The 27522-nt window shown below is 52.5% G+C and overlaps 1 protein-coding gene across 1 annotated transcript; it reads right to left on the reverse strand.

Annotated features, from left to right (window-relative positions):
* Window positions 1–785: 785 nt before the first annotated feature.
* On the reverse strand, window positions 786–27522 carry LOC136588110 (oocyte zinc finger protein XlCOF7.1-like). The gene is made up of 7 exons (XM_066587079.1): window positions 27389–27522; window positions 14376–14527; window positions 12447–12599; window positions 8854–8977; window positions 8675–8769; window positions 7869–7998; window positions 786–4720 (listed from the first exon to the last, which is right to left on the reverse strand). Exons 2-7 carry the CDS (start codon window positions 14451–14453, stop codon window positions 3840–3842), a joined length of 1461 nt encoding a protein of 486 aa, XP_066443176.1. The 5' UTR covers window positions 14454–14527; window positions 27389–27522; the 3' UTR covers window positions 786–3839.

The following is a 27522-nucleotide window of genomic DNA, read 5'->3' on the forward strand; positions in this document are numbered from 1 at the left end:
CACACAAAGAGTAGAGATTGTGCGGATTTCTAGGGAGTGCAGTGCCCAAGTCATTGCAGTGAATTTCAACGGTTCGCGCCCAAACAGATTTCCCATCTGCCATGACAGTTGGAAAATTGCTTGCCCCATCTGGACAAACAGATTCTGTATTGGACCTGCCAAAAAGTGGACATAACAAAACTGCCACAGACGAAGCAATAACAATGGCTGTGCTGGCATCCCTCTGCAAAAACCCACATTACACCACCATGTCGTCACTGGAGAGTGGGGTGAGTCGAACCACCACCGGGCAGATACTGGCTATGCATAAATGGCACCCATACAAGATCCAGTTTGCTCCATCATCTCAATGAGGACGACCCCAATAGCAGTATTGGATTTGCAAATAGGTGTCACAGGAATTGCAACGGGACCCACATTTCTCAGAGATTGTTTAATGATGAAGCAAACTTCTATGTGAACGGAGATGTGAACAAACGAAACCAGGTCTGACACATGCCCGCACTGGACAGATCTCTCCAAGATGGTTGGCATGGCGTTGTGCGGTGCGTGGGGTATAAAGATAGTGGGCCCTTCAACTGCAACCTTACTGGTGCCATGTATCTGGAATTGTTACGTGACGTGGTGTTCCCGTCTATTTATTTCTATACCACCGGATCACCCTGTATAACACGAGATTATGGGGAGGGCAGGGGCAGGTATGTGTTCTTGCTACATGGGTATGCCTGTGCTTGGTTTTGTCTTTTTGTGCCATGTCGAGTAATCACAAGCAACTCTGCTTTCCATTAGGTCAATTCTCTTTATTTTGTTAAAAACATACATTCTTATATACTTTCAGGTCATAAAAGATTTCTTGGCCTTCCAAATTCTATATGAATATTGCCGAATGTGATTGTTCAAGGTTTTATGTTTATTTGCACTTGTATTTTGTATTGCTATTGTTAAAAACGGCAAAACTAAAACCTTTTACTTGAAAAAAAAAATCAAGGGCTTGATTAGTTGCATCAGGTGTGCTTGAGATAAAATACCCGGACTAGCTAGGGCTTGGTTGAATGTGATGCTTGACCGAATCTTAGAAATATGGGTAATGGCCCTTAAATACGAAGTGTGTCATTCAGATTCTCGCGCTCCCGCAGAAATTTAAACAATAAATCGCCCCGTGTAAACGCATGCAGAGACTGGAAGAGAATTGTTCAGCCATTCAGTTTGTGTATTCAGGAAACTGAACAACGCGCCGTTCAGTGTAAACAGCAGTTGGTCAGTTCTGAACAATTATCTGCTTACAGTGAATGGAGGCAGCAGGAGAACGCTCCTCGGCCCCATCCACCTCCATGTGATACTCACTCCTCTGTAACAGCACAGAAGAGAGCAGCACTGGGACGAGTGCCAGGCATCGTTTACCCGACAGCTCGTCTGTGAAAAAGGACCATAATTCAAGAGAATGACTCGAAAAGTAAGGAGAGAAGAGAAGCCTTGTATGAACAAGCAAATGGATATAAAAAGGAAAGAAAAGGCACTAAATATTCCTAGACTTGGGGCTCTTTTACACGGAATGATATCGTCCAGATTCTCTCTGTATTGAGGGAATCTGAATAATGTTTAGGGTGAATGCCGGCAGCGACCAAACGAACACTAACTCATTCGTCTTTCAATTTCTGCAGGCATAAAAATCAAATAACGATCACCTGTGTAAACAGGCAGTTCATCTATGAACAACTGCCTGTTTACGGTGAATGATGGCAGACATTTAAGCTCTTGCCATTTGTCCTGTATGAAAGAACCTTCACAGTTGGAAGTGTAGCTCACAACTTCAAAGTTAAAGGAACACTGGCTCCACTACCTGGACATGACAGAGAGAACAAAGCTACTGTATCACCGGTTGCCACTAGATTCCTGAGGAGGTAAGTGATCAAAAACCTCTAATGACTAAAAAGACCTGCAGCAAGATTTGGTGGCAGCAGGCACTGAGGATTAAGTTTACACAGCAAGGTGCAGACTAAACACTGAAGGCCTTCATGCCAGAACTCCAAGACGTTCATCTCTGACCCAAAAGCACATGAAGCCGGCTCCAGTATGCTGGAATTCTGTTTTGCGGAGAAATAAAACAAAGCTGAACATTTCTGGCCTCTGGATCTTCGGTATGTCTGGAGGAGGAAGAATGAAGCATATGCTGAAAAGAGCCCCCTGCCTGCAGTGAAGCATGGCAGTGGCTCCATGATGCCCTGGGGCAGCTTTACTTCTCTGGCACTGGAGACCTGTGTGGAGGACAGGTATCAGGAAATCCTAGGAGAAAATGTCATATCTTCTGCGAGGAAGCTGAAGCTTGGCTGTCTCAGGACCTTCCAACCAGACAATGATCCCAAGCCTACTTCAAAGTCCACCAAGGCTTGGTTTCAGAGGAAATCCTGGAAGACTCTGGAGTAGTTGTCACAGTTGCCTGACTTGAAGCCCATAGAAAATCTTTGGTGAAGTTTCAAGAAGGCGATTGTAGCAATACCCAATACAACGAGTGAACTGGAGGCCTTTGACCATGAGGCATGAGCTAAGATTCCCCAGGAACGCTGCCACAATCTGGTGTTTGGCTAAGTATCACATCTGCCCCATTGGCCATAATCATTCTTGTTTGATTGCTTGTTTTTTTTGTAAATAGCAGAACGTTATTAAACTTGTCAAATAAACTAAATTACAATGGGGGTTAAATAATTACTAAATTGCAGCTGTATGTATAGAGAACACACATACAGATACAACACTACTGGCAACCAGGACAATGCCACAGTCTCAACGCTACGAGCGGAATCCAAAGGAAAGTGAAGGGAACAGCGTCAGATATCCATCACTATTGGATCAGTAATCCCTTTACTCATCATGTCTACAAGAACAGTAATATAGCCTATTAAGGTGTATGGGCATCATTGAGGGGCACTCCCCACCTCCCCTGTATCAGCCAGAACAGCCTAAAAAGAGCAGCTTCTGCTGTGATGAACCAGGCCGTTCATGTATTACATGGTCAGCCATTGATTTGATACTATACTACAGTGTCATAATTTACTACTTCTATTCTGTGTTGGCTGCAGCAGAGGAAATGTATAGCTGGGCAATACTTCCAGGAGCCGGTGGCGATCAACTGATCACCATGTGAGTGCCTTTAGGGAATAGGAAAAATGAAAAAAACTACAGTTTTCACAGACATGGCAGCACGCTGTAGTATCCAGTATTCTAGGTAAGGGGACGGGTTGCAATACAGATACAGCTGATTGGACGAGAGTAGAGCGAACATACTCTGCCGAGCTTGATGCTCGTTCGAGTATTAGCGTACTCGCATCAAGCCGAGTTCGACCCCGCCCCAGTTTTTGGCTCCTCCCCGCCGCGCGCGCGAGAGAGGTCAATGGGGTTCGTTACTCGAGTAGAGCTCTCGAATTTTACGAAAAGCTCGAATCGAATAACGGGGACTCGAGCATTTGGGTGCTCGCTCATCTCTAGACATGAGGATGAGGAACAAATACTTCTGTTTAGTATCATTCTGGGCAACCCTTTTCTTTTACGATTGCTTTCAATATTCAAGCTTAAAATAGTCTGGAATAAGAAAGCTTTTTGTCCTGCGATAAAGTAATATACAACTACACCAGCAACCTAAATCTAGAAAAGAGCACTACACCCGCGCATCAGCCAGAAACGCTCTACAGTACTGTCCATTGTTTCATTCCAGCCTCTTCCACAGACATGCCAGTAGATAATATGACCCACAGAGTAAAATAATTTCATTTTATATTGCTTTTCTTTTTTTTTTTTTGTACAACAGCTTAAAAAGTTTTTATTTTTCGCTTTTTCTTTGCAGATCACGTTCCCTTCTCCACTCTGTGCACTTTGTGATGTTGGACTAAATAAGCCTTACAAAGGAACTGTTTCCCACATGTTGTACATGAATATGGTTTCTCTCCTATGTGGATTTTAGCATGGCGAACCATGTCTGATTTTTGGGTGAAACTCTTTCCACATTCTTTACAGGAAAATGGCTTCTCTCCTGTGTGGATTCTTTGGTGTATCACAAGATGCGAGTTACTAATAAAACACTTTCCGCATTCCGAACACCCAAACGGTTTCTCTCCAGTGTGAACCACTTGATGTTTCACTAAATGGGACTTCTGTGTGAAGCGTTTGTCGCATAGAGAACAACCAAAAGGCTTTTCTCCTGTGTGAACCCGTATATGAGCAACCAGCCTGGCATTATTGCTGAAGCACTTTCCGCACTCGGGACAGTTGAATCTTTTTTCACCGGTGTGGATGATCTGGTGGATGGCGAGATGGGATTTTTGGGTGAAGCACTTCCCGCACAGTGAGCACATAAATGGTTTATCACCGGTGTGAGTTTTCTGGTGCTTGAAGAGGTTAGAACTCTGATTAAAGCACTTCCCACACTCTGAGCAGGCGAATGGCTTCTCCCCTGTGTGGCTCCGCTGGTGCTTCACCAAATAGGAATTACAGGAAAAGCTCTTTCCACATTCTGAGCATATGTACGGTTTCTCCCCTGTGTGAATTCGCCGATGGATGGTGAAATGTGAGAGACGAGAAAAATATTTCCCACAATCTGGACAAATATATTGTTTAAGAGTATCTGGATCAGACTGACCACTGGAGAGCTCTGAAAGGTCAACCTGGCTAATACCCTGCGAACTTTCTTGTAACGTCGGGGCTTCACTGCTGTAGATTACTCCATTGTCTAGAAAAAAAACAAAAACACATATCAGAGTTAAATAAATGGAGCTGAAACCAAACATTCCAGCACTGATTTGAGATTTTTGCACTATAGGCTTCAGAATTTTTTATAAAGCCCCTGAATAGAATCTAAAATGTAACTTTTAATATAAATAGTTCAAATAAAAATTGAGCAGATGGTAAAAAATAAATGCAACAATACAAAGAGACAAAAGCAGGCCTGCAACAACAGTAATCCAATCCCAGGCGTTCACACAAGTCCTGCGGGGGGGATGAAGCTTATCGTAGATATATAGAGGGAGTCATTACACACAATCTTCACCTCTCGGAAATACTACAGTAACGACCGACAGTAGATCGAATATGAAGATATATGTTACTATGTCTCTTAATGATGATCCACAGCACATAGGCAGGGTAAAGAGAGGAGGATTAATGGGGAAAGTCAAGCGGTTCTCAATACCCTGAAAGTTTATACCGTCAGTGGTATCATTATGAGGATCTCACCCATGGACCGCCAAGGAAGTAGTTTCAGGCCCCTGTCCCAAGAATTATGTGGGCAAAACCATCCAACAGTTCCACCGGCATATCCATGCCCAAATAGAAAATATTTCATGTAATGAAATTGCGCCGCTGGCAGTCCTTGTGCGAGGTGGGGGCTGTGGGGTATAGGACACTCCTGATGAGGTAATGCAGCATTCTTGGACCATGTTAATTGTCCCTTGTCATAGTCATTCATGCTATCTTTACAGTAGCACCCTTTGGGTCTCTATAGGGGATTCTCTACGCTGCATAGAAAGCCTTAAAGGGGTTGTCTCGCGAAATCAAGTGGGTCTATACACTTCTGTATGGCCATATTAATGCACTTTGTAATGTACATCGTGCATTAATTATGAGCCATACAGAAGTTATTCACTTACCTGCTCCATTGCTAGCGTCCTCGTCTCCATGGTTCCGTCTAATTTCGGGGTCTTCTTGCTTCTTTAGACGCGCTTGCGCTGTGCGGTCTTCTCCCTTCGGCTCTGCTCGGCAGCATCGGCGTTTTGGCTCAGCCCCCTTGTACGCATCATTGCGTAGCTCCGCCCCCGTCACGTGCCGATTCCAGCCAATCAGGAGTCATGTGACGGGGGCGGAGCTACGCGATGACGCGTACAAGGGGCGGAGCCAAAACGCTGATGCTGCCGAGCAGAGCCGAAGGGAGAAGACCGCACAGCGCAAGCGCGTCTAAAGAAGCAAGAAGACCCCGAAATTAGACGGAACCATGGAGACGAGGACGCTAGCAATGGAGCAGGTAAGTGAATAACTTCTGTATGGCTCATATTTAATGCACGATGTACATTACAAAGTGCATTAATATGGCCATACAGAAGTACTTAACCCCACTTGATTTCGCGAGACAACCCCTTTAATTGGATATACATGATACTGCAGTTCATCCTACTCTGTTCGGGGCTACTTACCTTTGTCTGCTATTGATGAGTGGGGAAGATTGGAACGACTCCCTCTATACATCTACGATAAGCATTATCTCCCTGCGCAGGACTTGTGTGAACGCCTGGGACTGGATGACTGTTATTGCAGGCCTGGTTTTGTCTCTTTGCATTGTTGTATCTGTTTTTTACTATCTGCTCAAATGTTATTTAAGCATTTGTATTAAAAGTTACGTTTCAGATTCTATGCGGGGAGTCGGGTTTATTGACATTATTAGAATCTTTACCGCCTTCCGGTGAGGGTCAGAATTTTTACATTTGAATTATCAAAAAGAGTTACCCCTATACCATAAAGATAGCCAGTGGACCAGTGTGCTGCAGCTAAACTCGGAAGGACTCAGGTATCAGTTAAAGCAAAATTCCATTGAGGGGCTTTCTAGGCAGTGCCGTCTCTCAGTGCATAGGGGGCTGGCAGAAGCCGCTGCTCTGTCCCCTGTGTGGTGGTCGGCACTTGTAATTGCAAGCTAGAGTTTTACTGAAATCAGCGAGAGCTGCGCCTGCAATTCTAAGCGCCGGCCACTACACAGGGATCGGAGCAGAATTTTTTGCACCGATGCCTGCATGTCCCAGCACTGACAGTCGGCACTGCCTGGGAAAACCCCTTTAGTCCCGTACCTGCCAATCCAGAATCCCTGTTTTGAAACCACCAAATATCGGGATTTATTGTTCTGGAATGTGTGATTAACAAACTTAAAGAGCGACCATTACACAATATTACTATGGTCTTCTTTTAAAAATCAATTGTTCCCCCACTAAAATAAACATGGTCTTAAATGAAAAAATAGATAAAGCCGACCCATTCTATTGCTGAGCTGTTAAATGTCCAACTTCCAACAGAAGTCAGCTACAAACTTCCACTTGATATCCTCCCAGCATCCCCCATGGCCGTTTCCACTCTCGGAATGTGGCATCTTACTAGTTATTCCGAGATCTCACATTCGGGCTTAAACTACTATTTTCCATATTAGTATAGCAGCACACAATCACTAACCTCTAATACAGAAGGTAACAACTTTTTTCCCTTTTAAAGCCTGGTCCCGAGATCTCACATTCTACGGATGGAGATAATAATAATCATCTTTATTTGTATGGTGCCAACGTTTTCGATGCATGGGGGAGCTCAATCAGGACGGCGTGGGGTGGTACAGGAGGTATGGGGGCAGAAAATGTACATGATAGGTGCAATTTAAGGGAGGAGGACTAAATTAGGAGAGTTGTATGCTTCTTTGAAGAGGTGAGTCTTTAGGGCGCGTCTGAAAATCCATGCATCAAGGATTGTCCGGATGTCTTTGGGTAGAGCGTTCCATAGTGTTGGTGCAGCTCTGGTGAAGTCCTGGAGGCGAGCGTGTGAGGATCGTATTAGAGGGGTGTTTAGTCTGAGTGTGTGGGCAGAGTGGGGTGCGCGGGATGGGAAATGTATGGATATGATCATGGGGAAATGTCCCAGGAGATCGTGCAGAAGTTCATAGCAATTAGTATCCCAATAATGGAGCATTTTCTTTTTTTCTGGACCCCATTTAGAAAAATATTTTTTTCATTTCCTTTTTAGAATTAAACACACATTGATAATAAGGTAATAAGCGCAGTTTAGTCGCCTGTTCTACGGTTTCCTGCGCCGCCTCCACTGTGCCAAGCTAATTTACACTGAACAACTATACTCACCAGCGGCGAGACGACCGCCAGCATCCTCCTCCTCCTCCTCCTCCTCCTCCTCTTTAATCTTCATCTTATCTTTCTGTTCAGCTTTCGGTACAAAATCAACAACTATAATATTCAAGTTATCCTCCTGATTCTGGGAGAGAGAAAGAAAATGTAACATTTATACATTATTTTGATATTATTATTAGTTTTTTTCATTTTCAGAAAAACTGGTAACCAACGGCCCCTCAATCTAATCATACAGCAGGACTTATTATTTCGGAACTTTTAGGCCTAATTGCCCACGAGCGAAGATTCCGCAAGGAATTTCCGCCGTTGCGCGCTGCCAGTGGATCGCATACGTGCACGCAATCCGAGCGATAACAAACTTGTGGCATGCCCTATTTCTGTCCGAGCCTCGCACTGCCATGTACCAGCCGGCACATCGAAGAGCAGATAGAGAAGACGCCAGATGGGTAAGCGAGAGGTCAATGCAGGGGCACGGGTCGCATCCGGCTGAGAGAATCTCGCAGTCGGAATCAGACCCGGCCGTGTGCATTCGGCCTTAGGGGCACAATCTCCCAAAAGTCTGCGTGACGACTAGTTCATGGCAAGCCTCAAGAAGAATTGAAGCGCAAGTTTAAAATTTGGCTTTTATCTAAATACTAAAAATATATAAGCAAGTATAACAAAACATGTTCTTGTCCATCTGTCCGATGTTCTAAGGCACCTACATGTAAGATGACGGAGACTTTCCCACACACAGAATTGTTTCTTGACACTCAGAGAACAATCCACTAGGACCTTTATTATTCATGCATTGTCATTACCAAGTAGCCCTCGGACATATGATCTTCCTTCACACAATCCTGTGGGCAGACAGGACTGGGACATCTCTGGGGGGTATTCCTCTTACAGGAGTCATCTGTAACAACATCCATACAGCGACTGAATCTATTGTCTATATAGGATTTATCAGTGGATCTGTGTATGTAGATATGTCCCTTACCCGGTGAGGCGAGGGTCTGGTGGTCCTCCATCAGGACGTCCTCATACAGGTCCTTGTGTCCCTCTACATACTCCCACTCCTCCATGGAGAAGTAGACGGTGACGTCCTGATACCTTATGGGAACCTGACAACACAATATCTGGTCATCCTCCTCCTCACTTATTATTACTGTATAATGCCCCATCCTCCCCAGCAGCGCTCACCTCCCCGGTCATCCTCCTCCTCCTCCCCTATTATTACTGTATAATGCCCCATCCTCTCCAGCAGCGCTCACCTCTCCGGTCATCCTCCTCCTCCCCTATTATTACTGTATAAAGCCCCATCCTCCCCAGCAGTGCTCACCTCTCCAGTCATCCTCCTCTTCCCCTATTATTACTGTATAATGCCCCATCCTCCCCAGCAGCGCTCACCTCTCCAGTCATCCTCCTTCTCCCCTATTATTACTGTATAATGCCCCATCCTCACTGGTCATCCTCCTCCTCCTCCCCTATTATTACTGTATAATGCCCCATCCTCCCCAGCAGCGCTCACCTCTGCGGTCATCCTCCTCCTCCCCTATTATTACTGTATAACGCCCTATCCTCCCCAGCAGTGCTCACCTCTCCGGTCATCCTCCTCCTCCCCTGTTATTACTGCATATGCCCCATCCTACCCCGCGGCGCTCACCTCTCCAGTCATCCTCCTCCTCCCTTATTATTACTGTATAATGCCCCATCCTCCCCAGCAGTGCTCACCTCTGCGGTCATCCTCCTCCTCCCCTATTTTACTGTATAATGCCCCATCCTCCCCAGCAGTGCTCACCTCTCCGGTCATCCTCCTCCTCCCCTATTTTACTGTATAACTCCCCATCCTCCCCAGCAGTGCTCACCTCTCCAGTCATCCTCCTCCTCCTCCCCTATTATTACTGTATAATGCCCCATCCTCCCCAGCAGCGCTCACCTCTGCGGTCATCCTCATCCTCCCGTTATTACTGTATAATGCCCCATCCTCCCCAGCAGTGCTCACCTCTCCAGTCATCCTCATCCTCCCGTTATTACTGTACAATGCCCCATCCTCCCCAGCAGCGCTCACCTCTGCGGTCATCCTCATCCTCCCGTTATTACCGTATAATGCCCCATCCTCCCCAGCAGTGCTCACCTCTCCGGTCATCCTCCTCCTCCCCTGTTATTACTGTATATGCCCCAGCAGCGCTCACCTCTCCGGTCATCCTCCTCCTCCTCCTTTTTCCATCCTCCCCAGCAGTGCTCACCTCTCCAGTCATCCTCCTTCTCCCCTATTATTACTGTATAATGCCCCATCCTCCCCAGCAGCGCTCACCTCTCCGGTCATCCTCCTCCTCCCCTATTATTTCTGTATAATGCCCCATCCTCCCCAGCAGTGCTCACCTCTCCGGTCATCCTCCTCCTCCCCTATTATTACTGTATAATGCCCCATCCTCCCCAGCAGTGCTCACCTCTCCGGTCATCCTCCTCCCCTATTATTACTGTATAATGCCCCATCCTCCCCAGCAGTGCTCACCTGTCCGGTCATCCTCCTCCTCCCGTTATTATTGTATAATGCCCCATCCTCCCCAGCAGCGCTCACCTCTCCGGTCCTCCTCCTCCTCCCCCCCTATTATTACGGTGTAATGCCCCATCCTCTCCAGCAGTGCTCACCTCTCTGGTCATCCTCCTCCTCCCCTGTTATTACTGTATATGCCCCATCCTCCCCAGCAGCGCTCACCTCTGCGGTCATCCTCCTCCTCCCCTATTATTACTGTATAACGCCCTATCCTCCCCAGCAGTGCTCACCTCTCCGGTCATCCTCCTCCTCCCCTGTTATTACTGCATATGCCCCATCCTACCCCGCGGCGCTCACCTCTCCAGTCATCCTCCTCCTCCCTTATTATTACTGTATAATGCCCCATCCTCCCCAGCAGTGCTCACCTCTGCGGTCATCCTCCTCCTCCCCTATTTTACTGTATAATGCCCCATCCTCCCCAGCAGTGCTCACCTCTCCGGTCATCATCCTCCTCCTCCCCTATTTTACTGTATAACTCCCCATCCTCCCCAGCAGTGCTCACCTCTCCAGTCATCCTCCTCCTCCTCCCCTATTATTACTGTATAATGCCCCATCCTCCCCAGCAGCGCTCACCTCTGCGGTCATCCTCATCCTCCCGTTATTACTGTATAATGCCCCATCCTCCCCAGCAGTGCTCACCTCTCCAGTCATCCTCATCCTCCCGTTATTACTGTACAATGCCCCATCCTCCCCAGCAGCGCTCACCTCTGCGGTCATCCTCATCCTCCCGTTATTACCGTATAATGCCCCATCCTCCCCAGCAGTGCTCACCTCTCCGGTCATCCTCCTCCTCCCCTGTTATTACTGTATATGCCCCAGCAGCGCTCACCTCTCCGGTCATCCTCCTCCTCCTCCTTTTTCCATCCTCCCCAGCAGTGCTCACCTCTCCAGTCATCCTCCTTCTCCCCTATTATTACTGTATAATGCCCCATCCTCCCCAGCAGCGCTCACCTCTCCGGTCATCCTCCTCCTCCCCTATTATTTCTGTATAATGCCCCATCCTCCCCAGCAGTGCTCACCTCTCCGGTCATCCTCCTCCTCCCCTATTATTACTGTATAATGCCCCATCCTCCCCAGCAGTGCTCACCTCTCCGGTCATCCTCCTCCCCTATTATTACTGTATAATGCCCCATCCTCCCCAGCAGTGCTCACCTGTCCGGTCATCCTCCTCCTCCCGTTATTATTGTATAATGCCCCATCCTCCCCAGCAGCGCTCACCTCTCCGGTCCTCCTCCTCCTCCCCCCCTATTATTACTGTGTAATGCCCCATCCTCTCCAGCAGTGCTCACCTCTCTGGTCATCCTCCTCCTCCCCTGTTATTACTGTATAATGCCCCATCCTCCCCAGCAGCGCTCACCTCTCCGGTCATCCTCCTCCTCCCCTATTATTATTGTATAATGCCCCATCCTCCCCAGCAGTGCTCACCTCTCCGGTCATCCTCCTCCTCCCCTATTATTACTGTATAATGCCCCATCCTCCCCAGCAGCGCTCACCTCTCCGGTCATCCTCCTCCTCCCCTGTTATTACTGTATATGCCCCATCCTCCCCAGCAGCGCTCACCTCTCCGGTCATCCTCCTCCTCCCCTATTATTACTGTATAATGCCCCATCCTCCCCAGCAGCGCTCACCTCTGCGGTCATCCTCCTCCTCCCATTATTACTGTATAACTCCCCATCCTCCCCAGCAGTGCTCACCTCTCCGGTCATCCTCCTCCTCCCCTGTTATTACTGTATATGCCCCATCCTACCCCGCGGCGCTCACCTCTCCGGTCATCCTCATCCTCCCCTGTTATTACTGTATAATGCCCAATCCTCCCCAGCAGCGCTCACTTCTCCGGTCATCCTCCTCCTCCCCTATTATTACTGTATAACGCCCCATCCTCCCCAGCAGCGCTCACCTCTGCGGTCATCCTCCTCCTCCCATATTATTACTGTATAATGCCCCATCCTCCCCAGCAGTGCTCACCTCTCCGGTCATCCTCCTCCTCCCCTATTATTACTGTATAACGCCCCATCCTCCCCAGCAGCGCTCACCTCTCCGGTCAGCAGCTCCGTGATCTTGCTAGTGAGGTCCAGGATCTTCTGCTCTAGGTTTCTCTCCCTTATCAGTAAGAGAGGGGCTTCCATGATGAGGCTTTGTTCTCTCAATGCTTGGGGTGTGCTGGACTTCTTCATAGGTCCATAATCCTATGAATACATGAGGAAACTCACTGTCAGTCTTTGCTAATGCATTTAACCCCTTAAGGACGTGGCCTATTTTGGACCTGAGGACCTTTTTGAGATCTTCATTCCTAAAGATACAACTCCTTAACCCTTCCATGGACGCGGCTGTGCGGCGGCTCGTAGCTTACCGGACAGAGAGAGGCGCAATGAACATACAATGACTGTGCTTCTTCTTTTAACCTCTTAGTGCTCCATGAGGTACAGTTATGTCCTGGAGGTTTGGTGTTTGTATGGAGGGGAATCAGGCACCATGCATTGTGGGTACTGGTTGTTTCTTATAACTGACACCCCCCTGCAGCCGCCACGATTGGCGCTGCCACCAATTACAAATGTTAACCCTTTAAATGCCGCCATCAATTCCAACAGCAGCATTTAAATGCCCTGATCAGAGTCCAGCAGTCCCATACAGCCCCCCACGATGAGATTGCGGGGTGCCGTTTGGTTGCCTGTCAGATCGTGGTGTAATGTAATACTATGGTGGTAGAATGTAAAAAAATCAGTTAAAAAAAAAACTTTTATTATTTTAAAAAGTTCACGCCCCCCCCACCTTTTCTTATATTTATAATAAAAAAACGTAAATACAAAAACCCCTAAACATATTTGGTATCGCTGCATCCATAAGAGTCCGATCTATACAAGTAATGCGTTATTTACCGCGCTCGATGAACGCCGTCAGAAAAAAAATACACAACGTCACAATTGTGCTTTATCGGTCACCGTCTCCAAGAGAGAGGAAAAAAACCCCAAACAAATAAAAAGCGATCAAAAAGTCATATGTACATCAGTATGTGCGTCACGCAAAAAACGAGCCCTCAGACAATTATCTTGAAGAAAAAATAAAAAAGTTCTGGTGGCAGAGAATCAATTATTTTTTTCCCAAAAATATTTTATTTTTTAAAAGTAGTGCAGCAAAATTAAAAAAAAACAACAACAACAACTGTACGAATTTGTTATGATAGTGATCGTTCCGACCCATAAAATAAAGTTATCCGCCATAGAAACAAGACCCCTAAAGATGGCGGATTTTATTTTTCCATTTCACTCTACTTAGAATTTTTTAAAAAGTTTACAGTATATTGTACGGCGCATCACATAGTATCGCTGAAAAATACAACCCGTCCCACAAAAAACAACCCTCAGACAGCGACCTCGATAAAACAGTCATGATTTTTTAAAAGTGGAGAGGAAAAACTAAAAATGGAAAACAAGACCGTCATTAAGGGGTTAAATAGCATTAGTCATGCTGGATCGAAAATTGTGTTTATTGTACGGTTCATTACGGATGCAACGATAGCAAATGTGTTGGTTTTTTTAAAATCTTTTTTGGGACTATTTTTCCCCATGTTCCTTTGGGGAATTGAACCTGAGATCTGAAGATCTCTCAGCTAGTACACTGCAGTACTTCTGTATACCATCCCTCTTCCTGCCTATGACAAACCATGGTAGACCTGGATGTCTTTGACTGTCGCCCATGTGCCATGACATCACAAGGCAGCGCTCTACCTCTGTTAATCACTTATATGCCACAACAAAGGCTGGATGTAGGAGGTTAACAGCAGGGATCAGAGTTTTCACTGATCCCCGCTGCTACAGCAAGAGGCCAGTTGCAAGTCCCAGCTGGCTGTCACTGGCTCATCTTCTGGCGTAAATATACGTAGAAGTACATCCTTGGGCAAGAAGGGGTTAAACGGCACACCGATGATAAAGTCGATGTCTGACATAATTCCCAGAATTCCTCACCTCTCCCGTTAGCAGGTAGATAATCTCCAAGGTAAGGCTCAAGATCTTCTCAGTCATGTGACTTCGGTCCATGCTCATTCTGGTGGTAGGTATGAAATAACTTTACTTGTACATGAGGTCCGTTCCCGGCGCATCCATGACCCCTTCATGCACTGCGGAAGAAACATCCGCCATTAGCTGCGATAATACCCTGCAGGCCACAATGGGAAGAAAAGCTCAGAGTAAGCTGCTGTCACACGGGCGAGCGCGGCAGCAGGCCGTCAAACTCAGCCAGACATCGCGCTCGGGAACGTGCGATGTCCCCGCGAGGCATTTGTGTGTCACAACCTCCCCCCGTCACTTCAGGGAAGTAGTGATCCTCCGGGGTGGCAAGTATTTCCCATCGCTTTCAATGGAAAACCTCAAATTGCATCGCATGCACAACGTACGCCGTCCAAGGTTTTTTCCGGCCTCACTGAAAACAATGGGCAAGGCGTTCCAACGGACCCCAAAGATAAGATGCCGCATGCAGGCAGAAATGGGAAAATACATAAAGATTTACATCAATATTTCGCATGTATGACTCCATTGCAACGCACAAATCTTGCACATTTTTCTCAGCCATGTGAAACTGCCCTAAGGATGCCTTCACATCTGTGGCGTTACGGGAGCAGGAAAGGGGCATCCCACGGATGAACAGATATTTTGTCTTACAGCATCTGCAGCTCTCTGCCTACAGGATGAGGTGTGTGTAAAAGGCGTGCAGAGAGCAGGGGGTCTGCGGTCTCTGCGTACAGGATGAGGTGTAACAGGCGGGTAGAGAGCAGGGGGTCTGCGGTCTCTGCGTACAGGATGAGGTGTGTGTAACAGGCGGGTAGAGAGCAGGGGGCTGCGGGGTCTCTGTGTACAGGATGGGGTGTAACAGGCGGGTAGAGAGCAGGGGGTCTGCGGGGTCTCTGCGTACAGGATGAGGTGTAACAGGCGGGTAGAGAGCAGGGGGTCTGCGGTCTCTGCGTACAGGATGAGGTGTGTGTAACAGGCATGTAGAGAGCAGGGGGTCTGCAGGTCTCTGCGTACAGGATGGGGTGTAACAGGCATGTAGAGAGCAGGGGGTCTGCGGTCTCTGCGTACAGGATGAGGTGTGTGTAACAGGCATGTAGAGAGCAGGGGGTCTGCAGGTCTCTGCGTACAGGATGGGGTGTAACAGGCATGTAGAGAGCAGGGGGTCTGCGGTCTCTGCGTACAGGATGAGGTGTAACAGGCGGGTAGAGAGCAGGGGGTCTGCAGGTCTGAACTTACAGGATGGGGTATGTGCAAAAGTGTGCAGAGAGCAGGGGGTCTGCGGGTCTCTGCGTACAGGATGAGGTGTGTGTAACAGGCATGTAGATTGCAGGGGGTCTGCGGTCTCTGCGTACAGGATGGGGTGTAACAGGCATGTAGAGAGCAGGGGGTCTGCGGGTCTCTGCGTACAGGATGGGGTGTAACAGGCGTCCAGAGAGCAGGGGGTCTGCGGTCTCTGCGTACAGGATGAGGTGTAACAGGCATGTAGAGAGCAGGGGGTCTGCAGGTCTATGTACAGGATGGGGTGTGTGTAACAGGTGTGTAGATTGCAGGGGGTCTGTGGTCTCTGCGTACAGGATGGGGTGTAACAGGCGTCCAGAGAGCAGGGGGTCTGCGGTCTCTGCGTACAGGATGGGGTGTAACAGGCTTGTAGAGAGCAGGGGGGCTGCGGGTCTATCTACAGGATGAGGTGTGTGTAACAGGTGTGTAGATTGCAGGGGGTCTGTGGTCTCTGCGTACAGGATGGGGTGTAACAGGCGTCCAGAGAGCAGGGGGTCTGCGGTCTCTGCGTACAGGATGGGGTGTAACAGGCATGTAGAGAGCAGGGGGTCTGCAGGTCTATGTACAGGATGGGGTGTGTGTAACAGGTGAGTAGAGAGCAGGCGGTCTGCGGGTCTCTGCGTACAGGATGAGGTGTGTGTTACAGGCATGTAGAGAGCAGGGGGTCTGCGGGTCTCTGCATACAGGATGAGGTGTGTGTAACAAGCGTGTAGAGAGCTGGGGGTCTGTGGCCTCTGCGTACAGGATGGGGTGTAACAGGCATGTAGAGAGCAGGGGGTCTGCGGGTCTCTGCGTACAGGATGGGATGTAACAGGTGTCTAGAGAGCAGGGGGTCTGCGGTCTCTGCGTACAGGATGTGGTGTAACAGGTGTCTAGAGAGCAGGGGGTCTGCGGTCTCTGCGTACAGGATGAGGTGTAACAGGCATGTAGAGAACAGGGGGTCTGCAGGTCTATGTACAGGATGGGGTGTGTGTAACAGGCGGGTAGAGAGCAGAGGGGCTGCGGGGTCCCTGCGTACAGGATGAGGTGTGTGTAACAGGCGGGTAGAGAGCAGGGGGTCTGCGGGGTCTCTGCGTACAGGATGAGGTGTAACAGACATGTAGAGAGCAGGCGGTCTGCGGGTCTCTGCGTACAGGATGAGGTGTAACAGATATGTAGAGAGCAGGGGGTCTGCGGGTCTCTGCGTACAGGATGAGGTGTAACAGGAGTCTAGAGAGCAGGGGGTCTGCGGGTCTCTGCGTACAGGATGAGGTGTAACAGGAGTCTAGAGAGCAGGGGGTCTTCGAACTCTGCGTACAGGATGAGGTGTGTGTAACAGGTGTGTAGAGAGCAGGGGGTCTGCGGTCTCTGCGTACAGGATGAGATGTGTGTAACAGGCATGTAGAGAGCAGGCGGTCTGCGGGTCTCTGCGTACAGGATGAGGTGTAACAGACATGTAGAGAGCAGGGGGTCTGCGGTCTCTGCGTACAGGATGAGGTGTGTGTAACAGGCGGGTAGAGAGCAGGGGGTCTGCGGGTCTCTGCGTACAGGATGGGGTGTGTGTAACAGATGTGTAGAGAGCAGGCGGTCTGCGGGTCCCTGCGTACAGGATGAGGTGTGTGTAACAGGCGGGTAGAGAGCAGGGGGTCTGCGGTCTCTGCGTACAGGATGAGGTGTGTGTAACAGGCGGGTAGAGAGCAGGGGGTCTGCGGGTCTCTGCGTACAGGATGAGGTGTGTGTAACAGGCGGGTAGAGAGCAGGGGGTCTGCAGGTCTATGTACAGGATGAGGTGTGTGTAACAGGCGGGTAGAGAGCAGGGGGTCTGCGGGTCTTTGTGTACAGGATGAGGTGTAACAGGCGGGTAGAGAGCAGGGGGTCTGCGGTCTCTGCGTACAGGATGAGGTGTGTGTAACAGGCGGGTAGAGAGCAGGGGGTCTGCGGTCTCTGCGTACAGGATGAGGTGTGTGTAACAGGCGGGTAGAGAGCAGGGGGTCTGCGGTCTCTGCGTACAGGATGTGGTGTAACAGGCGGGTAGAGAGCAGGGGGTCTGCGGGTCTCTGCGTACAGGATGAGGTGTAACAGACATGTAGAGAGCAGGGGGTCTGCAGTCGCTGCGTACAGGATGAGGTGTAACAGGCGGGTAGAGAGCAGGGGGTCTGCGGTCTCTGCGTACAGGATGAGGTGTAACAGGCGGGTAGAGAGCAGGGGGTCTGCGGGTCTCTGCGTACAGGATGAGGTGTAACAGGCGGGTAGAGAGCAGGGGGTCTGCGGGTCTATGCGTACAGGATGAGGTGTGTGTAACAGGCGTGTAGAGAGCAGGGGGTCTGCGGTCTCTGCGTACAGGATGAGGTGTGTGTAACAGGCGGGTAGAGAGCAGGGGGTCTGCGGTCTCTGCGTACAGGATGAGGTGTGTGTAACAGGCGGGTAGAGAGCAGGGGGTCTGCGGGTCTCTGCGTACAGGATGGGGTGTGTGTAACAGATGTGTAGAGAGCAGGGGGTCTGCGGGTCCCTGCGTACAGGACGAGGTGTGTGTAACAGGCGGGTAGAGAGCAGGGGGTCTGCGGTCTCTGCGTACAGGATGAGGTGTGTGTAACAGGCGGGTAGAGAGCAGGGGGTCTGCGGGGTCTCTGCGTACAGGATGAGGTGTGTGTAACAGGCGGGTAGAGAGCAGGGGGTCTGCGGTCTCTGCGTACAGGATGAGGTGTAACAGGCGGGTAGAGAGCAGGGGGTCTGCGGGTCTCTGCGTACAGGATGAGGTGTAACAGGCGGGTAGAGAGCAGGGGGTCTGCGGGTCTATGCGTACAGGATGAGGTGTGTGTAACAGGCGTGTAGAAAGCAGGGGGTTTGCGGTCTCTGCGTACAGGATGAGGTGTGTGTAACAGGCGGGTAGAGAGCAGGAGGTCTGCGGGTCTCTGCGTACAGGATGAGGTGTGTGTAACAGGCGGGTAGAGAGCAGGGGGTCTGCGGTCTCTGCGTACAGGATGAGGTGTAACAGGCGGGTAGAGAGCAGGGGGTCTGCGGGTCTCTGCGTACAGGATGAGGTGTAACAGGCGGGTAGAGAGCAGGGGGTCTGCGGGTCTATGCGTACAGGATGAGGTGTGTGTAACAGGCGTGTAGAGAGCAGGGGGTCTGCGGTCTCTGCGTACAGGATGAGGTGTGTGTAACAGGCGGGTAGAGAGCAGGGGGTCTGCGGTCTCTGCGTACAGGATGAGGTGTAACAGGCGGGTAGAGAGCAGGGGGTCTGCGGTCTCTGCGTACAGGATGAGGTGTGTGTAACAGGCGGGTAGAGAGCAGGGGGCTGCGGGGTCTCTGTGTACAGGATGGGGTGTAACAGGCGGGTAGAGAGCAGGGGGTCTGCGGGGTCTCTGCGTACAGGATGAGGTGTAACAGGCGGGTAGAGAGCAGGGGGTCTGCGGGGTCTCTGCGTACAGGATGGGGTGTAACAGGCATGTAGAGAGCAGGGGGTCTGCGGTCTCTGCGTACAGGATGAGGTGTGTGTAACAGGCATGTAGAGAGCAGGGGGTCTGCAGGTCTCTGCGTACAGGATGGGGTGTAACAGGCATGTAGAGAGCAGGGGGTCTGCGGTCTCTGCGTACAGGATGAGGTGTAACAGGCGGGTAGAGAGCAGGGGGTCTGCAGGTCTGAACTTACAGGATGGGGTATGTGCAAAAGTGTGCAGAGAGCAGGGGGTCTGCGGGTCTCTGCGTACAGGATGAGGTGTGTGTAACAGGCATGTAGATTGCAGGGGGTCTGCGGTCTCTGCGTACAGGATGGGGTGTAACAGGCATGTAGAGAGCAGGGGGTCTGCGGGTCTCTGCGTACAGGATGGGGTGTAACAGGCGTCCAGAGAGCAGGGGGTCTGCGGTCTCTGTGTACAGGATGGGGTGTAACAGGCGTCCAGAGAGCAGGGGGTCTGCGGTCTCTGCGTACAGGATGAGGTGTAACAGGCATGTAGAGAGCAGGGGGTCTGCAGGTCTATGTACAGGATGGGGTGTGTGTAACAGGTGTGTAGATTGCAGGGGGTCTGTGGTCTCTGCGTACAGGATGGGGTGTAACAGGCGTCCAGAGAGCAGGGGGTCTGCGGTCTCTGCGTACAGGATGGGGTGTAACAGGCTTGTAGAGAGCAGGGAGGCTGCGGGTCTATCTACAGGATGAGGTGTGTGTAACAGGTGTGTAGATTGCAGGGGGTCTGTGGTCTCTGCGTACAGGATGGGGTGTAACAGGCGTCCAGAGAGCAGGGGGTCTGCGGTCTCTGCGTACAGGATGGGGTGTAACAGGCATGTAGAGAGCAGGGGGTCTGCAGGTCTATGTACAGGATGGGGTGTAACAGGCATGTAGAGAGCAGGGGGTCTGCAGGTCTATGTACAGGATGGGGTGTGTGTAACAGGTGAGTAGAGAGCAGGCGGTCTGCGGGTCTCTGCGTACAGGATGAGGTGTGTGTTACAGGCATGTAGAGAGCAGGGGGTCTGCGGGTCTCTGCATACAGGATGAGGTGTGTGTAACAAGCGTGTAGAGAGCTGGGGGTCTGTGGCCTCTGCGTACAGGATGGGGTGTAACAGGCATGTAGAGAGCAGGGGGTCTGCGGGTCTCTGCGTACAGGATGGGATGTAACAGGTGTCTAGAGAGCAGGGGGTCTGCGGTCTCTGCGTACAGGATGTGGTGTAACAGGTGTCTAGAGAGCAGGGGGTCTGCGGTCTCTGCGTACAGGATGAGGTGTAACAGGCATGTAGAGAACAGGGGGTCTGCAGGTCTATGTACAGGATGGGGTGTGTGTAACAGGCGGGTAGAGAGCAGAGGGGCTGCGGGGTCCCTGCGTACAGGATGAGGTGTGTGTAACAGGCGGGTAGAGAGCAGGGGGTCTGCGGGGTCTCTGCGTACAGGATGAGGTGTAACAGACATGTAGAGAGCAGGCGGTCTGCGGGTCTCTGCGTACAGGATGAGGTGTAACAGATATGTAGAGAGCAGGGGGTCTGCGGGTCTCTGCGTACAGGATGAGGTGTAACAGGAGTCTAGAGAGCAGGGGGTCTGCGGGTCTCTGCGTACAGGATGAGGTGTAACAGGAGTCTAGAGAGCAGGGGGTCTTCGAACTCTGCGTACAGGATGAGGTGTGTGTAACAGGTGTGTAGAGAGCACGGGGTCTGCGGTCTCTGCGTACAGGATGAGATGTGTGTAACAGGCATGTAGAGAGCAGGCGGTCTGCGGGTCTCTGCGTACAGGATGAGGTGTAACAGACATGTAGAGAGCAGGGGGTCTGCGGTCTCTGCGTACAGGATGAGGTGTGTGTAACAGGCGGGTAGAGAGCAGGGGGTCTGCGGGTCTCTGCGTACAGGATGGGGTGTGTGTAACAGATGTGTAGAGAGCAGGCGGTCTGCGGGTCCCTGCGTACAGGATGAGGTGTGTGTAACAGGCGGGTAGAGAGCAGGGGGTCTGCGGTCTCTGCGTACAGGATGAGGTGTGTGTAACAGGCGGGTAGAGAGCAGGGGGTCTGCGGGTCTCTGCGTACAGGATGAGGTGTGTGTAACAGGCGGGTAGAGAGCAGGGGGTCTGCAGGTCTATGTACAGGATGAGGTGTGTGTAACAGGCGGGTAGAGAGCAGGGGGTCTGCGGGTCTTTGTGTACAGGATGAGGTGTAACAGGCGGGTAGAGAGCAGGGGGTCTGCGGTCTCTGCGTACAGGATGAGGTGTGTGTAACAGGCGGGTAGAGAGCAGGGGGTCTGCGGTCTCTGCGTACAGGATGAGGTGTGTGTAACAGGCGGGTAGAGAGCAGGGGGTCTGCGGTCTCTGCGTACAGGATGTGGTGTAACAGGCGGGTAGAGAGCAGGGGGTCTGCGGGTCTCTGCGTACAGGATGAGGTGTAACAGACATGTAGAGAGCAGGGGGTCTGCAGTCGCTGCGTACAGGATGAGGTGTAACAGGCGGGTAGAGAGCAGGGGGTCTGCGGTCTCTGCGTACAGGATGAGGTGTAACAGGCGGGTAGAGAGCAGGGGGTCTGCGGGTCTCTGCGTACAGGATGAGGTGTAACAGGCGGGTAGAGAGCAGGGGGTCTGCGGGTCTATGCGTACAGGATGAGGTGTGTGTAACAGGCGTGTAGAGAGCAGGGGGTCTGCGGTCTCTGCGTACAGGATGAGGTGTGTGTAACAGGCGGGTAGAGAGCAGGGGGTCTGCGGTCTCTGCGTACAGGATGAGGTGTGTGTAACAGGCGGGTAGAGAGCAGGGGGTCTGCGGGTCTCTGCGTACAGGATGGGGTGTGTGTAACAGATGTGTAGAGAGCAGGGGGTCTGCGGGTCCCTGCGTACAGGACGAGGTGTGTGTAACAGGCGGGTAGAGAGCAGGGGGTCTGCGGTCTCTGCGTACAGGATGAGGTGTGTGTAACAGGCGGGTAGAGAGCAGGGGGTCTGCGGGGTCTCTGCGTACAGGATGAGGTGTGTGTAACAGGCGGGTAGAGAGCAGGGGGTCTGCGGTCTCTGCGTACAGGATGAGGTGTAACAGGCGGGTAGAGAGCAGGGGGTCTGCGGGTCTCTGCGTACAGGATGAGGTGTAACAGGCGGGTAGAGAGCAGGGGGTCTGCGGGTCTATGCGTACAGGATGAGGTGTGTGTAACAGGCGTGTAGAAAGCAGGGGGTTTGCGGTCTCTGCGTACAGGATGAGGTGTGTGTAACAGGCGGGTAGAGAGCAGGAGGTCTGCGGGTCTCTGCGTACAGGATGAGGTGTGTGTAACAGGCGGGTAGAGAGCAGGGGGTCTGCGGTCTCTGCGTACAGGATGAGGTGTAACAGGCGGGTAGAGAGCAGGGGGTCTGCGGGTCTCTGCGTACAGGATGAGGTGTAACAGGCGGGTAGAGAGCAGGGGGTCTGCGGGTCTATGCGTACAGGATGAGGTGTGTGTAACAGGCGTGTAGAGAGCAGGGGGTCTGCGGTCTCTGCGTACAGGATGAGGTGTGTGTAACAGGCGGGTAGAGAGCAGGGGGTCTGCGGTCTCTGCGTACAGGATGAGGTGTGTGTAACAGGCGGGTAGAGAGCAGGGGGTCTGCGGGTCTCTGCGTACAGGATGGGGTGTGTGTAACAGATGTGTAGAGAGCAGGGGGTCTGCGGGTCCCTGCGTACAGGATGAGGTGTGTGTAACAGGCGGGTAGAGAGCAGGGGGTCTGCGGTCTCTGCGTACAGGATGAGGTGTGTGTAACAGGCGGGTAGAGAGCAGGGGGTCTGCGGGGTCTCTGCGTACAGGATGAGGTGTGTGTAACAGGCGGGTAGAGAGCAGGGGGTCTGCGGTCTCTGCGTACAGGATGAGGTGTAACAGGCGGGTAGAGAGCAAGGGGTCTGCGGGTCTATGCGTACAGGATGAGGTGTGTGTAACAGGCGTGTAGAGAGCAGGGGGTTTGCGGTCTCTGCGTACAGGATGAGGTGTGTGTAACAGGCGGGTAGAGAGCAGGGGGTCTGCGGTCTCTGCGTACAGGATGAGGTGTGTGTAACAGGCGGGTAGAGAGCATGGGGTCTGCGGGTCTCTGCGTACAGGATGGGGTGTGTGTAACAGATGTGTAGAGAGTAGGGGGTCTGCGGGTCCCTGCGTACAGGATGAGGTGTGTGTAACAGGCGGGTAGAGAGCAGGGGGTCTGCGGTCTCTGCGTACAGGATGAGGTGTGTGTAACAGGCGGGTAGAGAGCAGGGGGTCTGCGGGGTCTCTGCGTACAGGATGAGGTGTGTGTAACAGGCGGGTAGAGAGCAGGGGGTCTGCGGTCTCTGCATACAGGATGAGGTGTAACAGGCGGGCAGAGAGCAGGGGGTCTGCGGGTCTATGCGTACAGGATGAGGTGTGTGTAACAGGCGTGTAGAGAGCAGGGGGTTTGCGGTCTCTGCGTACAGGATGAGGTGTGTGTAACAGGCGGGTAGAGAGCAGGGGGTCTGCGGGTCTCTGCGTACAGGATGAGGTGTGTGTAACAGGCGGGTAGAGAGCAGGGGGTCTGCGGTCTCTGCGTACAGGATGAGGTGTGTGTAACAGGCGGGTAGAGAGCAGGGGGTCTGCGGTCTCTGCGTACAGGATGAGGTGTAACAGGCGGGTAGAGAGCAGGGGGTCTGCGGGTCTATGCGTACAGGATGAGGTGTGTGTAACAGGCGTGTAGAGAGCAGGGGGTTTGCGGTCTCTGCGTACAGGATGAGGTGTGTGTAACAGGCGGGTAGAGAGCAGGGGGTCTGCGGGTCTCTGCGTACAGGATGAGGTGTGTGTAACAGGCGGGTAGAGAGCAGGGGGTCTGCGGTCTCTGCGTACAGGATGAGGTGTGTGTAACAGGCGGGTAGAGAGCAGGGGGTCTGCGGTCTCTGCGTACAGGATGAGGTGTGTGTAACAGGCATGTAGAGAGCAGGGGGTCTGCGGTCTCTGCGTACAGGATGAGGTGTGTGTAACAGGCGGGTAGAGAGCAGGGGGTCTGCAGGTCTCTGCGTACAGGATGAGGTGTGTGTAACAGGCGGGTAGAGAGCAGGGGGTCTGCGGGGTCTCTGCGTACAGGATGAGGTGTGTGTAACAGGCGTGTAGAGAGCAGGGGGTCTGCGGGGTCTCTGCGTACAGGATGAGGTGTGTGTGTAACAGGCGGGTAGAGAGCAGGGGGTCTGCGGGTCTCTGCGTACAGGATGAGGTGTGTGTAACAGGCGGGTAGAGAGCAGGGGGTCTGCGGGTCTCTGCGTACAGGATGAGGTGTGTGTAACAGGCGTGTAGAGAGCAGGGGGTCTGCGGTCTCTGCGTACAGGATGAGGTGTGTGTAACAGGCGGGTAGAGAGCAGGGGGTCTGCGGTCTCTGCGTACAGGATGAGGTGTGTGTAACAGGCGGGTAGAGAGCAGGGGGTCTGCGGGTCTCTGCGTACAGGATGGGGTGTGTGTAACAGATTTGTAGAGAGCAGGGGGTCTGCGGGTCCCTGCGTACAGGATGAGGTGTGTGTAACAGGCGGGTAGAGAGCAGGGGGTCTGCGGGTCTCTGCGTACAGGATGAGGTGTGTGTAACAGGTGTGTAGAGAGCAGGGGGTCTGCAGGTCTCTGCGTACAGGATGAGGTGTAACAGGCGGGTAGAGAGCAGGGGGTCTGCGGGTCTATGCGTACAGGATGAGGTGTGTGTAACAGGCGTGTAGAGAGCAGGGGGTTTGCGGTCTCTGCGTACAGGATGAGGTGTGTGTAACAGGCGGGTAGAGAGCAGGGGGTCTGCGGGTCTCTGCGTACAGGATGAGGTGTGTGTAACAGGCGGGTAGAGAGCAGGGGGTCTGCGGTCTCTGCGTACAGGATGAGGTGTGTGTAACAGGCGGGTAGAGAGCAGGGGGTCTGCGGTCTCTGCGTACAGGATGAGGTGTGTGTAACAGGCATGTAGAGAGCAGGGGGTCTGCGGTCTCTGCGTACAGGATGAGGTGTGTGTAACAGGCGGGTAGAGAGCAGGGGGTCTGCAGGTCTCTGCGTACAGGATGAGGTGTGTGTAACAGGCGGGTAGAGAGCAGGGGGTCTGCGGGGTCTCTGCGTACAGGATGAGGTGTGTGTAACAGGCGTGTAGAGAGCAGGGGGTCTGCGGGGTCTCTGCGTACAGGATGAGGTGTGTGTGTAACAGGCGGGTAGAGAGCAGGGGGTCTGCGGGTCTCTGCGTACAGGATGAGGTGTGTGTAACAGGCGGGTAGAGAGCAGGGGGTCTGCGGGTCTCTGCGTACAGGATGAGGTGTGTGTAACAGGCGTGTAGAGAGCAGGGGGTCTGCGGTCTCTGCGTACAGGATGAGGTGTGTGTAACAGGCGGGTAGAGAGCAGGGGGTCTGCGGTCTCTGCGTACAGGATGAGGTGTGTGTAACAGGCGGGTAGAGAGCAGGGGGTCTGCGGGTCTCTGCGTACAGGATGGGGTGTGTGTAACAGATTTGTAGAGAGCAGGGGGTCTGCGGGTCCCTGCGTACAGGATGAGGTGTGTGTAACAGGCGGGTAGAGAGCAGGGGGTCTGCGGGTCTCTGCGTACAGGATGAGGTGTGTGTAACAGGTGTGTAGAGAGCAGGGGGTCTGCAGGTCTCTGCGTACAGGATGAGGTGTGTGTAACAGGCGGGTAGAGAGCAGGGGGTCTGCGGGGTCTCTGCGTACAGGATGAGGTGTGTGTAACAGGCGGGTAGAGAGCAGGGGGTCTGCGGGGTCTCTGCGTACAGGATGAGGTGTGTGTAACAGGCGGGTAGAGAGCAGGGGGTCTGCGGGGTCTCTGCGTACAGGATGAGGTGTGTGTAACAGGCGTGTAGAGAGCAGGGGGTCTGCGGGTCTATGTACAGGATGAGGTGTGTGTGTAACAGGCGGGTAGAGAGCAGGGGGTCTGCGGGTCTCTGCGTACAGGATGAGGTGTGTGTAACAGGCGTGTAGAGAGCAGGGGGTCTGCGGTCTCTGCGTACAGGATGAGGTGTGTGTAACAGGCGGGTAGAGAGCAGGGGGTCTGCGGTCTCTGCGTACAGGATGAGGTGTGTGTAACAGGCGGGTAGAGAGCAGGGGGTCTGCGGTCTCTGCGTACAGGATGAGGTGTGTGTAACAGGCGGGTAGAGAGCAGGGGGTCTGCGGGTCTCTGCGTACAGGATGAGGTGTGTGTAACAGGTGTGTAGAGAGCAGGGGGTCTGCAGGTCTCTGCGTACAGGATGAGGTGTGTGTAACAGGCGGGTAGAGAGCAGGGGGTCTGCAGGTCTACGTACAGGATGGGGTGTGTGTAACAGGCATGTAGAGAGCAGGCGGTCTGCGGGTCTCTGCGTACAGGATGGGGTGTGTGTAACAGATGTGTAGAGAGCAGGGGGTCTGCGGTCTCTGCGTACAGGATGAGGTGTGTGTAACAGGCATGCAGAGAGCAGGGGGTCTGCGGTCTCTGCGTACAGGATGAGGTGTAACAGGCGGGTAGAGAGCAGGGGGTCTGCGGTCTCTGCGTACAGGATGAGGTGTGTGTAACAGGCGGGTAGAGAGCAGGGGGTCTGCAGGTCTCTGCGTACAGGATGAGGTGTAACAGGCGGGTAGAGAGCAGGGGGTCTGCGGGTCCCTGCGTACAGGATGAGGTGTAACAGGCGGGTAGAGAGCAGGGGGTCTGCGGGTCTATGCGTACAGGATGAGGTGTAACAGGCGGGTAGAGAGCAGGGGGTCTGCGGGTCCCTGCGTACAGGATGAGGTGTAACAGGCGGGTAGAGAGCAGGGGGTCTGCGGGTCCCTGCGTACAGGATGAGGTGTAACAGGCGGGTAGAGAGCAGGGGGTCTGCGGGTCTATGCGTACAGGATGAGGTGTAACAGGCGGGTAGAGAGCAGGGGGTCTGCGGGGTCTCTGCGTACAGGATGAGGTGTAACAGGCGGGTAGAGAGCAGGGGGCTGCGGGGTCTCTGCGTACTGCCACAGCGATCCTGGGAGGGCGGACACCACAGGGTAAACACAGCTGACAAGGTATAACTCCGCCCCGCGGGGACAGATAACACAATCAAACACAAATGTAAAGCCGCCCCAAGAGCTGCGAGCGGACTGCACTTGTGTGAATGAGGCCACACGATTGTCACGTGATCCCTCCCGGCGCGTCTCATTGGCTGACGGTCACAGAGCCTCCATCATTGTTACATTATATGACAACTCTCCCCCCGGCCGGCCGGAGGCGGTGAGGGGCGCACGGGCAACCAGGGGGGCTGCAGCAGCGGACACACATCGACCGTCTTCACTCGGCGGATACCGGAGCGCAGCAGTTCAACAACGTACCGCAGCAACTCACCTCTGTCTGCGGCTCCTGCCAGTCACCACACAATATAGACCCGCGGTCAGCGCCGTGATGACGTCACTAGTACGCGCCGGAGCGGGGAATCCTGGGAACTGTAGTCCTCCATCCCACCGAACCACCAACTCCGT

Source organism: Eleutherodactylus coqui, chromosome 13 (assembly GCF_035609145.1).
Source record: "Eleutherodactylus coqui strain aEleCoq1 chromosome 13, aEleCoq1.hap1, whole genome shotgun sequence".
Taxonomy (NCBI): Eukaryota; Metazoa; Chordata; class Amphibia; order Anura; family Eleutherodactylidae; genus Eleutherodactylus; species Eleutherodactylus coqui.

Excerpts from the sequence above, each read along its gene's own strand:
- LOC136588110 (XM_066587079.1), bottom strand. The coding sequence starts at position 14,453 with ATGAGCATGGACCGAAGTCACATGACTGAGAAGATCTTGAGCCTTACC. Across the intron at positions 7,999-8,674 it reads ATATGTCCGAGGGCTACTTG|AATCAGGAGGATAACTTGAA; the intron begins GTAATGACAATG and ends TCTCTCTCCCAG. Across the intron at positions 4,721-7,868 it reads TGGCGGTCGTCTCGCCGCTG|ACAATGGAGTAATCTACAGC; the intron begins GTGAGTATAGTT and ends TTTTTTTTCTAG.